Source organism: Cuculus canorus, chromosome 27 (assembly GCF_017976375.1).
Source record: "Cuculus canorus isolate bCucCan1 chromosome 27, bCucCan1.pri, whole genome shotgun sequence".
NCBI lineage: Eukaryota > Metazoa > Chordata > Aves > Cuculiformes > Cuculidae > Cuculus > Cuculus canorus.
The window spans coordinates 874,167-884,728 of record NC_071427.1 but is presented as its reverse complement, the minus strand read 5'-3'; the positions used below and the strand labels follow the sequence as shown (position 1 = coordinate 884,728).

General features: G+C 42.1%; 1 protein-coding gene across 1 annotated transcript; it reads left to right on the top strand.

Annotated features, from left to right (window-relative positions):
- The first annotated feature begins 506 nt into the window (after positions 1–506).
- On the top strand, positions 507–8,093 carry LOC128849263 (endogenous retrovirus group FC1 Env polyprotein-like). The gene is made up of 2 exons (XM_054050337.1): positions 507–1,331; positions 6,017–8,093. Exon 2 carries the CDS (start codon positions 6,154–6,156, stop codon positions 7,402–7,404), a length of 1,251 nt encoding a protein of 416 aa, XP_053906312.1. The 5' UTR covers positions 507–1,331; positions 6,017–6,153; the 3' UTR covers positions 7,405–8,093.
- Positions 8,094–10,562: the final 2,469 nt, after the last annotated feature.

Below are 10,562 nucleotides of genomic sequence, written 5' to 3'. Positions count from 1 at the left end.
AATTTGGTCCCTGCAGGGGTAACTATAACAGCGACTCAAGCTCTACAGCACCGATGCCATTCTCTTTTAAATCATCTCAAAGAAACGATATTTCTCTTGCTGTCTAAACCCAACTCCCTCAGCAGATGCTGGTTCTTGACCCCTGCACCAGGGACTTTCTCCAGAGCCTGGACTGAGGACTTGCTGTCAATGAGACGTGTAACCCCAGGATGCAGATATTCAAGAAGGTCGCCTTCTCTCTTGCATCAATAAGCAGTGAGTTTCCAAGGAGGCCAAACTAAAAGACTTGTTTACAAAACCGTAAGGAGAAATTGATTCAGGAGAAACCATCCTACCACAGGATTGGGTGGCAGATAAACTGGCTCCACGTCAAGGTCTTTCATACCTGAGTTCTATATGCTGTTATCTTTGTATTGATTTTGTGCAGCATCCCTCTTGCGCAGTATCCCATTGAGCTGCAAAGACGTCCAATTTAATTGCAATTACGTTTCTTATGAACTTCTGATATAGGGATTTAACATGGAGGGACCACTTAGAGATATAATAGTTGCATTAGTTTTGTTTAAGTATTGCATGATTACCTGGACACTATATACTCAGCGTGTGTGCCAAATGTATCCTGTTATTCTATACACTGAAGGCCAAATGTATCCTGTTATTCTATACACTGAAGGCCAAATGTATCCTGTTATTTTATACACTGAAGGCCAAATGTAGAAATTGTGTGTATTTGGCCTTGTCCTTTGTTCTGTGCTAATTTCCTGTTATCCCTGAACCATGCATACTCAGCAAACGGACTGTGGTCAGTTAATACCATAAAAGGGAAATACATAGGATTGTGAGCTAAGGAGCTGACTGCGCAGATGCAAAAGCTAGAGGTTCAAGGAAAGGACAAGTGAGGAAGACTATGCTCGACCACCAGAAGACCCCTGAAGACCACCAAGGGATAGGACTGCGGCTGCGCAAGGACATTTAAATATGTAAATTGATTTCCTGGAAAAAATCATGAATATGTGGATGAGTTCTGGGAAAAGTAATGAATATGTATACTTGAGCTAGATAAAAGCAGGCAGTATTTGTGATACGGTGCACATGTTCGGAGGAGTGATCCCCCATGTGCCCGGCGCTGCAATAAAGAATACCTGCTGCTAGATCGTGTCTGTCTTTGACTCAATCTGGCGACCCAGATGGGACCATCTCTGCTCGGCTGCAAGACCCGCTGAGAACAGGACTCCCTTGGGTACCCCCGAGATTTTCTCGGAGGGACTCCTCGCCTCACCCGGATCATTGCAGGAGCAGACAAGGACTCCATCCGCTCTAAAACTGCACAGGTATTCTTTAATGTTTGTTTTGGGACCGGTCATTTGGGTAGCTTTCCATAAGACATAGAATTAATCTATGTGGGATAGCATTTGTTATACGATCGTATTTGTTTTCGGGTTGTTCAAATAATATTTGTTCTTAGTTTTGTTTTGTTTTGCTTTGGCTCAGAAAAAGGTTTGGATAACGAATTCAGAGACAAGATTAATGGTTTTGGAAACTTATTGGTATTGGGTCCTTATCATAGGAGTGATTTTAGTGATTGTGGGTGGTTTGTGTTGTTGTAAGAAGTGTCCTGTTTGGTGTATAGTGTAAAAGTATAAGAATGGGAGGACGGCAGAGTGGAGGAATTGTGAAGAAGAGCCCGTTGGGATGTGTTTTGGCGCATTGGAAAGACGTTGGAGGAGTTCCGGGAGGGAATGTGAATAGGAAAACGCTGATTAAGTATTGTAATCAATGGTGGCCATTATATAAATTAGAGGATGGCGAAAAATGGCCATTTAATGGGACCCTGCGGTATAATACCCTGTTGCAATTAATGTTGTTTTTACGGCGAGAAGGAAAATGGGATGAAGTAATGTATGCAGATATGTTCTTTACCCTAAGAAATCATCCAGAATGGCAAAAAGAATGCGGGATAAATTTAGCCCCCCAAGACCCTTTAGTGTTAGCTATAGAAAAAGAGCAGAAGAAAAACGGAGGCAAGTTAAAGAGATGTTGCTCGGCTTGTAGCATAGGACAAAGGTGCATAAAACTTAAGGAAGTAGAAGAGAGACTGGAGGACTATGTTTCCCCGCCCCGACCTCCTACCCCTCTTGGACCTCCTACCCCTCCCAGACCTAGACCCCCTACCCCATCAGGAGAGTCAGTTGAGGATGAAAATTCAGAGAACTCAGGCGAAGGAGTAAACAATGATACTCCTGGTAGTGCGAGCTTTTCCCCTATCACAGCTCGTACTCGGAGCAAAGTGGGTCCAATAATTCAAGCCCCATTACGGCAGGCAGTGGGGACAGCAGGACCTACCAGAATTAAAATCCCCTTTTCAATGAGTGATCTGGATACTTGGCGGGAGACCGTAAAAGGATATCGGGATGACCCCGAAGGGGTGGCAAAGAGATTTGAACTCGTTATTAAGAATCAAGACCCTGACTGGAAAGATATAGATTTAATGTTAGATGCACTAACGGAGACTGAAAAACAATTAATAATCAAGAGTGCCCGCACTCAAGTCCAGATCCAGATTACGGCTGGGACCCTCCCAGGTACGGTTGAAGTCCACGTACCTAGGGACGATCCTAATTGGGATCCAAATAATGATCAAGAATATCGATTGTTGAAAAGATACCAAGAGTGGATCAGAATAGGCATTGAGACTGCCGTACCAAAGGCGGTTAATTGGTCAAACCTGTATGAAATCAAGCAAAATTTAGCAGAAACCCCCACTGAGTTTCTCGACAGACTGAGGACAGCAATGAGAAAATATACTACTTTAGATCCGGTGTCCGATACGGGGAAGCAGCAGTTAGTGTCCTTGTTTTTGGGACAATCCTCAGAAGACATCAGGCGAAAACTTCAGAAACTGAAAGAACCTGATATTAGGGACTTAGAAAAATTACTGGAGGAAGCATGGAGAATTTACAGGAATAGGGAAGAACAGAGTAAACAGAGAATGGGACACATGATTGCGGAGGCAACAGTAGCAGCCTTAGAAAGACCAAGAGGCAGGGGACAGGGGAATAGACAAAGGGAACCACGTCAAACGTTACGACCAAACCAGTGTGCTTATTGTAAAGAAATAGGACATTGGAAAGGGGAGTGTCCCAAATTAACCAAAAGACCTCCTGTATTAGCCCAAATAAGTTCAGATCAATGAAGAGGACCGGGGGAATCTACCCTAGCAGATCCACTGGTTAAAATTGAGCTAGGGGAAGAAAAGAAAGAAGTAGATTTTCTCATTGACACCGGAGCCTCATACTCAGTACTAAACCAAAGGCTAATGCCAAAAGATAAGGATTTCATAACAGTAATTGGGGCCACTGGGCAACCAGAAAAGGCTTATTTTTTGAAACCACTTAACTATCGATTGGGAAAACAAATCGGAATACATAGGTTTTTGTATTTACCGAATTCCCCGAAGCCATTATTAGGACGAGATTTATTAGAACAATTAGAGGCAAAGATTGTTTTTCAAAAGGGAAAGGTCAAATTTCAGGTACAAGAACGACAATTAGTAGAAGTTCTAAGTTTGGCATTGTTACAGACTCAGCATCACTTAGAAATACCCACAGAAGTCTTAGATTCAGTATATCCAGGAGTATGGGCTAGTGAAATACCAGGAAGGGCTAAGAATGCTAGCCCCGTAACAATTAGGTTAAAATCAGAAGCAAGGCCGGTAAGAATTAAACAATACCCTTTGAAGTTAGAAGACAGGAAGGGAATCAAAGAAATAATTGATCGGTTTCTACAATATAATTTGTTGACGGAATGCGAATCAGAATATAATACGCCTATATTACCAGTCAAAAAGGCAGATGGGAAAAGTTACAGATTAGTACAAGATTTGAGAGCGATTAACAAAATAGTTGAGGACATTCATCCTGTAGTGGCCAATCCATATACGTTACTCACCAAGTTAAAAGACACGTTACATTGGTTTACCGTGTTGGATCTTAAAGACGCCTTCTTCTGCCTACCGCTGGCTTCAGAAAGTCAGAAGCTATTTGCTTTTGAATGGGAAAATCCCGAATCAGGGAGAAAGACACAATTGACCTGGACTGTATTACCCCAAGGGTTTAAAAACAGTCCTACAATTTTTGGAAATCAATTAGCTAAAGATCTAGAAACATGGATCCCTCCGGATGACAAAGGGGTTCTATTGCAATATGTGGATGATCTCCTAATAGCCACAGAAACTAGAAAAGAATGTGTTCTATGGACTATAGAACTCCTTAATTTCCTGGGACTAAATGGATATAGAGTTTCTCAACAGAAGGCTCAGATAATTCAGCAACGAGTAACATACCTGGGACTGGAAATCTCGGAAGGACAACGGGAACTCGGAACTGAGCGAAAAGAGGCAATTTGTCGCACCCCGGAACCCCAAACTGCAAAGGAACTACGAACATTCTTAGGAATGACAGCCTCTTTTCTCAGTGGAGCTCGGGAAGAGCCAATATCTCATGACTGCATAGAAACCATCGAAGCTACCTACTCAAGCCGCCCAGACCTCCAGGAGACTCCCCTAGAGGATGCTGAGGACTCATGGTACACTGATGGGAGCAGCTTTATAAAGCAAGGACAACGTAGAGCAGGGTATGCAATAACCACGACCCAACGAATAGTTGAAGCTAACCCTCTTCCTATAGGAACCTCAGCACAGAAGGCAGAGATAATTGCCCTTACTAGGGCTTTGGAACTCGCAAAAGGGAAAAAGATAAACATTTGGACTGACTCAAAATATGCATTTGGAGTAGTTCATGCACATGGAGCAATTTGGAAAGAAAGAGGACTATTGACGACTCAAAAGAAACAAATTAAGCATGCGGAGGAGATATTAAGATTACTGGAAGCAATTAAACTACCAGAGAAAGTGGCCATTATGCATTGCCGAGGACACCAGAAGGGGAATACAGATCCAGAGGTGGGAAATCGATTAGCTGATAATGAGGCTAAGCGAGTGGCAGAGGAAGCCCAGGTTTGTGCTTTGATACCGGGCGGTAAACCAATGAATCTTGAGCAACCACCTAAATATTCAAAAGAGGATCTAAAATTGATTGAAGACTTAAAAGGTAAGCAAGGAGCAGAAGGGTGGGTTCAGCTGGAAGATGGCCGGATTGTAATACCATTCAATATGACGTGGCCATTGGTAAGGGCAGAACATACCAAGACACATTGGGGAGCAGATGCATTATACAAAGAATTGACCAAAAGAATAATAGGACGCAATTTATATACTACAGTAAAGCAGGTGACACAACAATGTGAAATCTGCCAACGGAATAACCCAGATACAACTAGCCGGTTAAAACTAGGAACAATTGGCAAAGGGAATTATCCCGGGCAACAGTGGCAGATTGATTTCTCTGAACTCCCAAGAAAAGGGGGGTACAGATATCTTTTGGTTTTGACAGACACCTTTTCAGGGTGGCCGGAAGCATACCCTTGTAGGACTAATAAGGCAAGAGAAGTAACCAGGATATTGCTAAGTGAAATTATTCCCCGCTTCGGGATCCCAGCAACAATATCCTCAGATAGAGGACCACATTTTTGTGCTAAGATAGTTCAACAGGTAGGGAAAGCATTAGAGATAGATTGGCAGTTGCACACTCCTTATAGGCCTCAGGCAAGTGGCCAAGTAGAGAAGATGAATCACATGATTAAGCAACAGATAGCAAAAATTAGCCAGGAGGCGAATTTGACCTGGCCACAGGCCTTACCATTAGCATTGCTCAGGATACGAGTTAAACCTCGAACGAAGGAAAATTTAAGTCCTTTTGAAATATTATATGGAAGACCATATCAGTTTCAGTTTAAGGGTGAGGAATTAACTCAGATAGGGGAAGGATATTTGTACGAGTACATGAAATCATTACAAAGACAGTTAACAAAAATTCATAAGAATGTCTTAGGAACTCGAGCAAGAGGATTAGATCAGCCGCTTCATGCCTTTGAACCCGGTGATTATATATATGTAAAGAATTTTTCAGGACACCCTTTAGAAGAGAAGTGGAAAGGACCATACCAAGTGCTGTTGACAACGTTCACCGCGGTGAAGATTAAAGAGCAACCAGCTTGGATCCATTACTCAAAGATAAAGAAAGCTCCAACAAAACCATGGACTACTACCCTTGCTGGACCTACCAGATTGCGATTCTCCAGATTATATTAATTTCTGGGGGAACTGAAGCCCGGTGGGATTTAAATATACACCTTTCTTTGACAGAAGGTATCTCACGAGTTTTAAATAAGACAAACTGCTGGATATGTACACACATGCCAGAATATAGTGGGAAAAGAATCTCATTAATAGGTATTCCTATACCAGGCAATGAGTCATGGAAAACATTCTGGGAAAACACTTCTTGGCCTAACTGTACTTACAGAACTCAACCTTTAGAAATTCATAGCCCCTCAGTAAGAGAACCTTATTGTAAATGTGTGCAAAGGTGCAATCCAGCCAAAGGAATGGATAAAGTTGGAGGGTGTGGGAATACCATTTATGTAGGAAATCACACCGGATGCCATGAGACCAACTACATTGGAGCCTCCATCTCTATTAATACTACACTTTGGCCAGTCCCAGAAGGAAAGGGATGGTATTGGTTATGTAATGATACAGCATGGAAGGTATTACCTGAAAATTGGGCGGGGACGTGTACTTTGGGAGCAGTGGTTCCAAATATAACCATCCATGATTATCTGTCAAAAGGTTGGCTCCAGACTCATATTCGGAGAATTGAGCGAGGAATAGAAAATCCCTTAGTAAAACGGCAAACAGCGTTTCACTCCTTTGCTAGGTGGTTTCTCCCATGGTTGGGGGTGAGTGAGCTTGAAAAAGCGATAGTAAATATTTCAGCTGTAGTAGAAGAGATTGAAAATAGAACCGTAGATGCAATACAAGCACAACAGCTTGAAATAAACAGTCTAGCACAAGTAGTGCAGCAGAATAGGATGGCATTAGATTTGCTATTAGCATCACGAGGAGGAGTATGCACAATTATAAATACGAGTTGTTGTATGTATATAGATCAGAGTGGCCGAATTGCTACAGATATAAGTGAAATATGGGAACAAACAAAAATACTACATGAGGTAACTAAAGATGATACCACCTGGGGATTCCAAGAAGTGTGGAAAAAACTCACCTCATGGTTGCCTAATTTACAGTGGCTAAAGCAGGCCTTCATTGCTATAATAGTTATTGTAATCTTAGTAATATTAGTTTGTATATCAGTTAAGTGTGTCCTATCCTGCGGCCAACGGACTACCGAGAGTTATGAGGCCTGGAAGAAAAATAAACTAAAACATCAGGTAGAAACAGGAAGGTATTTTAGCAGAACCTTGGATAATAAGGGGGTTGTGTAATTGCAAAAGAATTTGCAATGTGCATAGAAAAGGGGGGACTTGATATAGGGATTTAACATGGAGGGACCACTTAGAGATATAATAGTTGCATTAGTTTTGTTTAAGTATTGCATGATTACCTGGACACTATATACTCAGCGTGTGTGCCAAATGTATCCTGTTATTCTATACACTGAAGGCCAAATGTATCCTGTTATTCTATACACTGAAGGCCAAATGTATCCTGTTATTTTATACACTGAAGGCCAAATGTAGAAATTGTGTGTATTTGGCCTTGTCCTTTGTTCTGTGCTAATTTCCTGTTATCCCTGAACCATGCATACTCAGCAAACGGACTGTGGTCAGTTAATACCATAAAAGGGAAATACATAGGATTGTGAGCTAAGGAGCTGACTGCGCAGATGCAAAAGCTAGAGGTTCAAGGAAAGGACAAGTGAGGAAGACTATGCTCGGCCACCAGAAGACCCCTGAAGACCACCAAGGGATAGGACTGCGGCTGCGCAAGGACATTTAAATATGTAAATTGATTTCCTGGAAAAAATCATGAATATGTGGATGAGTTCTGGGAAAAGTAATGAATATGTATACTTGAGCTAGATAAAAGCAGGCAGTATTTGTGATACGGTGCACATGTTCGGAGGAGTGATCCCCCATGTGCCCGGCGCTGCAATAAAGAATACCTGCTGCTAGATCGTGTCTGTCTTTGACTCACTTCAAACATGAGTTACGTACCAACCTTCATAACTTTCTCTCTCTGTTGTTTTAGCTTATACTTTTACTTGGCTTTTCTTTTCGTAGCCCCATTTAGCTGTGCTCCCTTTCTTATACTCCACAGCTTACAAGGTCACAACAGTGACTCCCATATTGAATGAGACACTGAAAGCAGGTGACACACAGTGCAATTGATCCCTGACGAGCAGGGAGATATTTCCATCTAAATGAGCAGACTGAGATTTGTGGTTCCCATTAAGGTTAATGGGGGTTATATAGCTCAGTCCTGGTGTATCATAACAAATGTTTGCCCCTTTAGCTAATTCATTCCCATCTTTTAGTTTTCATAGAGGAAAAGGTATTTTCAGAGAAAAAAAAAAAAAGGATTGTGATTTAGAAGCAAAATTCAGAGTTTTTCCATGTTTCATCACTAACTTTCAAAAGTGTTAAAGCAGCACATTTCCCCACTTTCCACTTCATCTGCTAAAGTGTTCAAGTTAGTGAGAGTTCCGTGAGAGCCATTAAAAATCTGTCAGAGAAGTGGTGGTCATGGCAAAACATTTTTCAGAAGCTGTCAATTTCCCAAAATATCCGTCAGCGCTACCGGGCACAACAAGGGATTCCTCATTTAGAGCGTGTCAATTCTTATTATTAATGTCATGATGAAAACACCTGCTAAGTGTATGTGTCTGGCAAACTGATGCTCAGTCACAGAAATAAAAGGGTGACTGCCACTCAGATTAGAGAGCAAAGAAGAGCTGGAGACATTTTTGTACACCCAGGTGAAGACAAATACTGTCTTTATCCTAATGCGGGGCTCGTTAGGGTGGGTTACAGAGAATGCAGTAAGGGATAAGATAAAGATAATGATGCAGTAAGGGATAAGATGAAAGATACTGTGAATCTAATGTATTTGATTCACTGCTTGTAAAATTATGTATTTGGAGAGATTAGGTTTTTGGTCATTTGTTCCCTTCACAAGCTCTGAGGATAACACGTATGAGAAGCACTGTACAGTTCATGTTATGCCACGGATGCTGTTGTCGTTGTTGAAAGTGTGACTGCAGCTTTTACGGGCAGACCAAACGTGTTTGGCTCCTGCTAGCAGGAGCACTACAGCCACGCAGAGTTCAGGTCAGCCAAGTTGCACAGGCAGTCATCACCAGCACACAAATATTGCCACAAAGGTCTTTCAACCTACCTGAACCTCGGGATGCAGCACCCTGGCTGCTCCTGCCAGATGCACAGAGCCCTGCGAGCTGCTTTTGAGAGGAAACGCATCCTCTGGCTCACTGCACTGTACATTCCTGTATATATAATATACTGACGCAAGGAAGATAGTAGCTGCTGTCATTTAAAAAGACAAATAAATAAACTTTATACCCAGGGGGTTACATGAGCCATCAAGATGCTACCGTTTGTGAAAGGTCTTAGTGCATTTCAAAGGAGGGGTTTGGACGAGACTTTCAGGCTTCTGTTTTGGATTAAGACAAACCATAGTCAGTAAGAAAGGTTACAGTGAGCAAACTGTTCAGTGACTTCTCTCCTTATTTCCTACAACACAAGTTAAGAAATACTGGGAGGCAAAAGGACACACCGTAAACAACAGTTAATCCAGCTGGCCCCATGCTGACCAACAGGAAAGCTGCTCTCTAAAAATCAAGGTTCTTTCCAGAGTAATTCCGATAACATCATCTCCTCTGGCACCAGGCAGCTCTGCATTCTGATCTTGACACCACAAAGCACTTAAATACCTGCTTAACTTTAAGCTTAGGGCTTTAAGTACATGCCATTAACTGTAATGAGCGTTCTCGTATTCTTAATCACCTACTTGGATTCAACGCTAGAGCAGGCATGGAGAAATAATGGGTTGTACCTTCAGTTTGTGTAAATTGGTGTGACTTAATTGAACTTAACAGACTTGTGTCAATTCAGACCAGGTGACACCAGATCCCAGGGGTTCAAGATCTCACAAAGTGTAAGTCAGCCTCCAGTGCAGCTGTGACTGCAGAGCCCTCCCTCTCAGACAAACGAGCAAACTCCTTTCTGCCTTTGCACCAAGCAGGAGTTAATGGTCGTATATCTCTTTTTTCAGCCACTGAAAAGGATAACCCCGGTGTCTTATCGAACACACTTGTTCTCTCGGTAAAAGATTCTATTATCAAGGCCATGAGTGAGTTATTACAGAGAGCACTTTGGCTCTCCTACTTCGCTGCAGAGCCACTGCAGAGCTCAAAAAGAGAAACTGTTTTGCTGGGTGCCTTAGAAGCTTTTGCATGTGACATCTCAAACAGAAAACAGGTTCATTTGCTTTTAAATAGACTCTATTTAGATTATTTAAATCTCATCCTCCTTTTTTTTCTTGTGGGCTAATTCTACAGTCTCTCCAGTAGGATCAACATCTCCTTTCTGTTAGTGCAGAAGACAGTTCAGCACATGTGACTCCT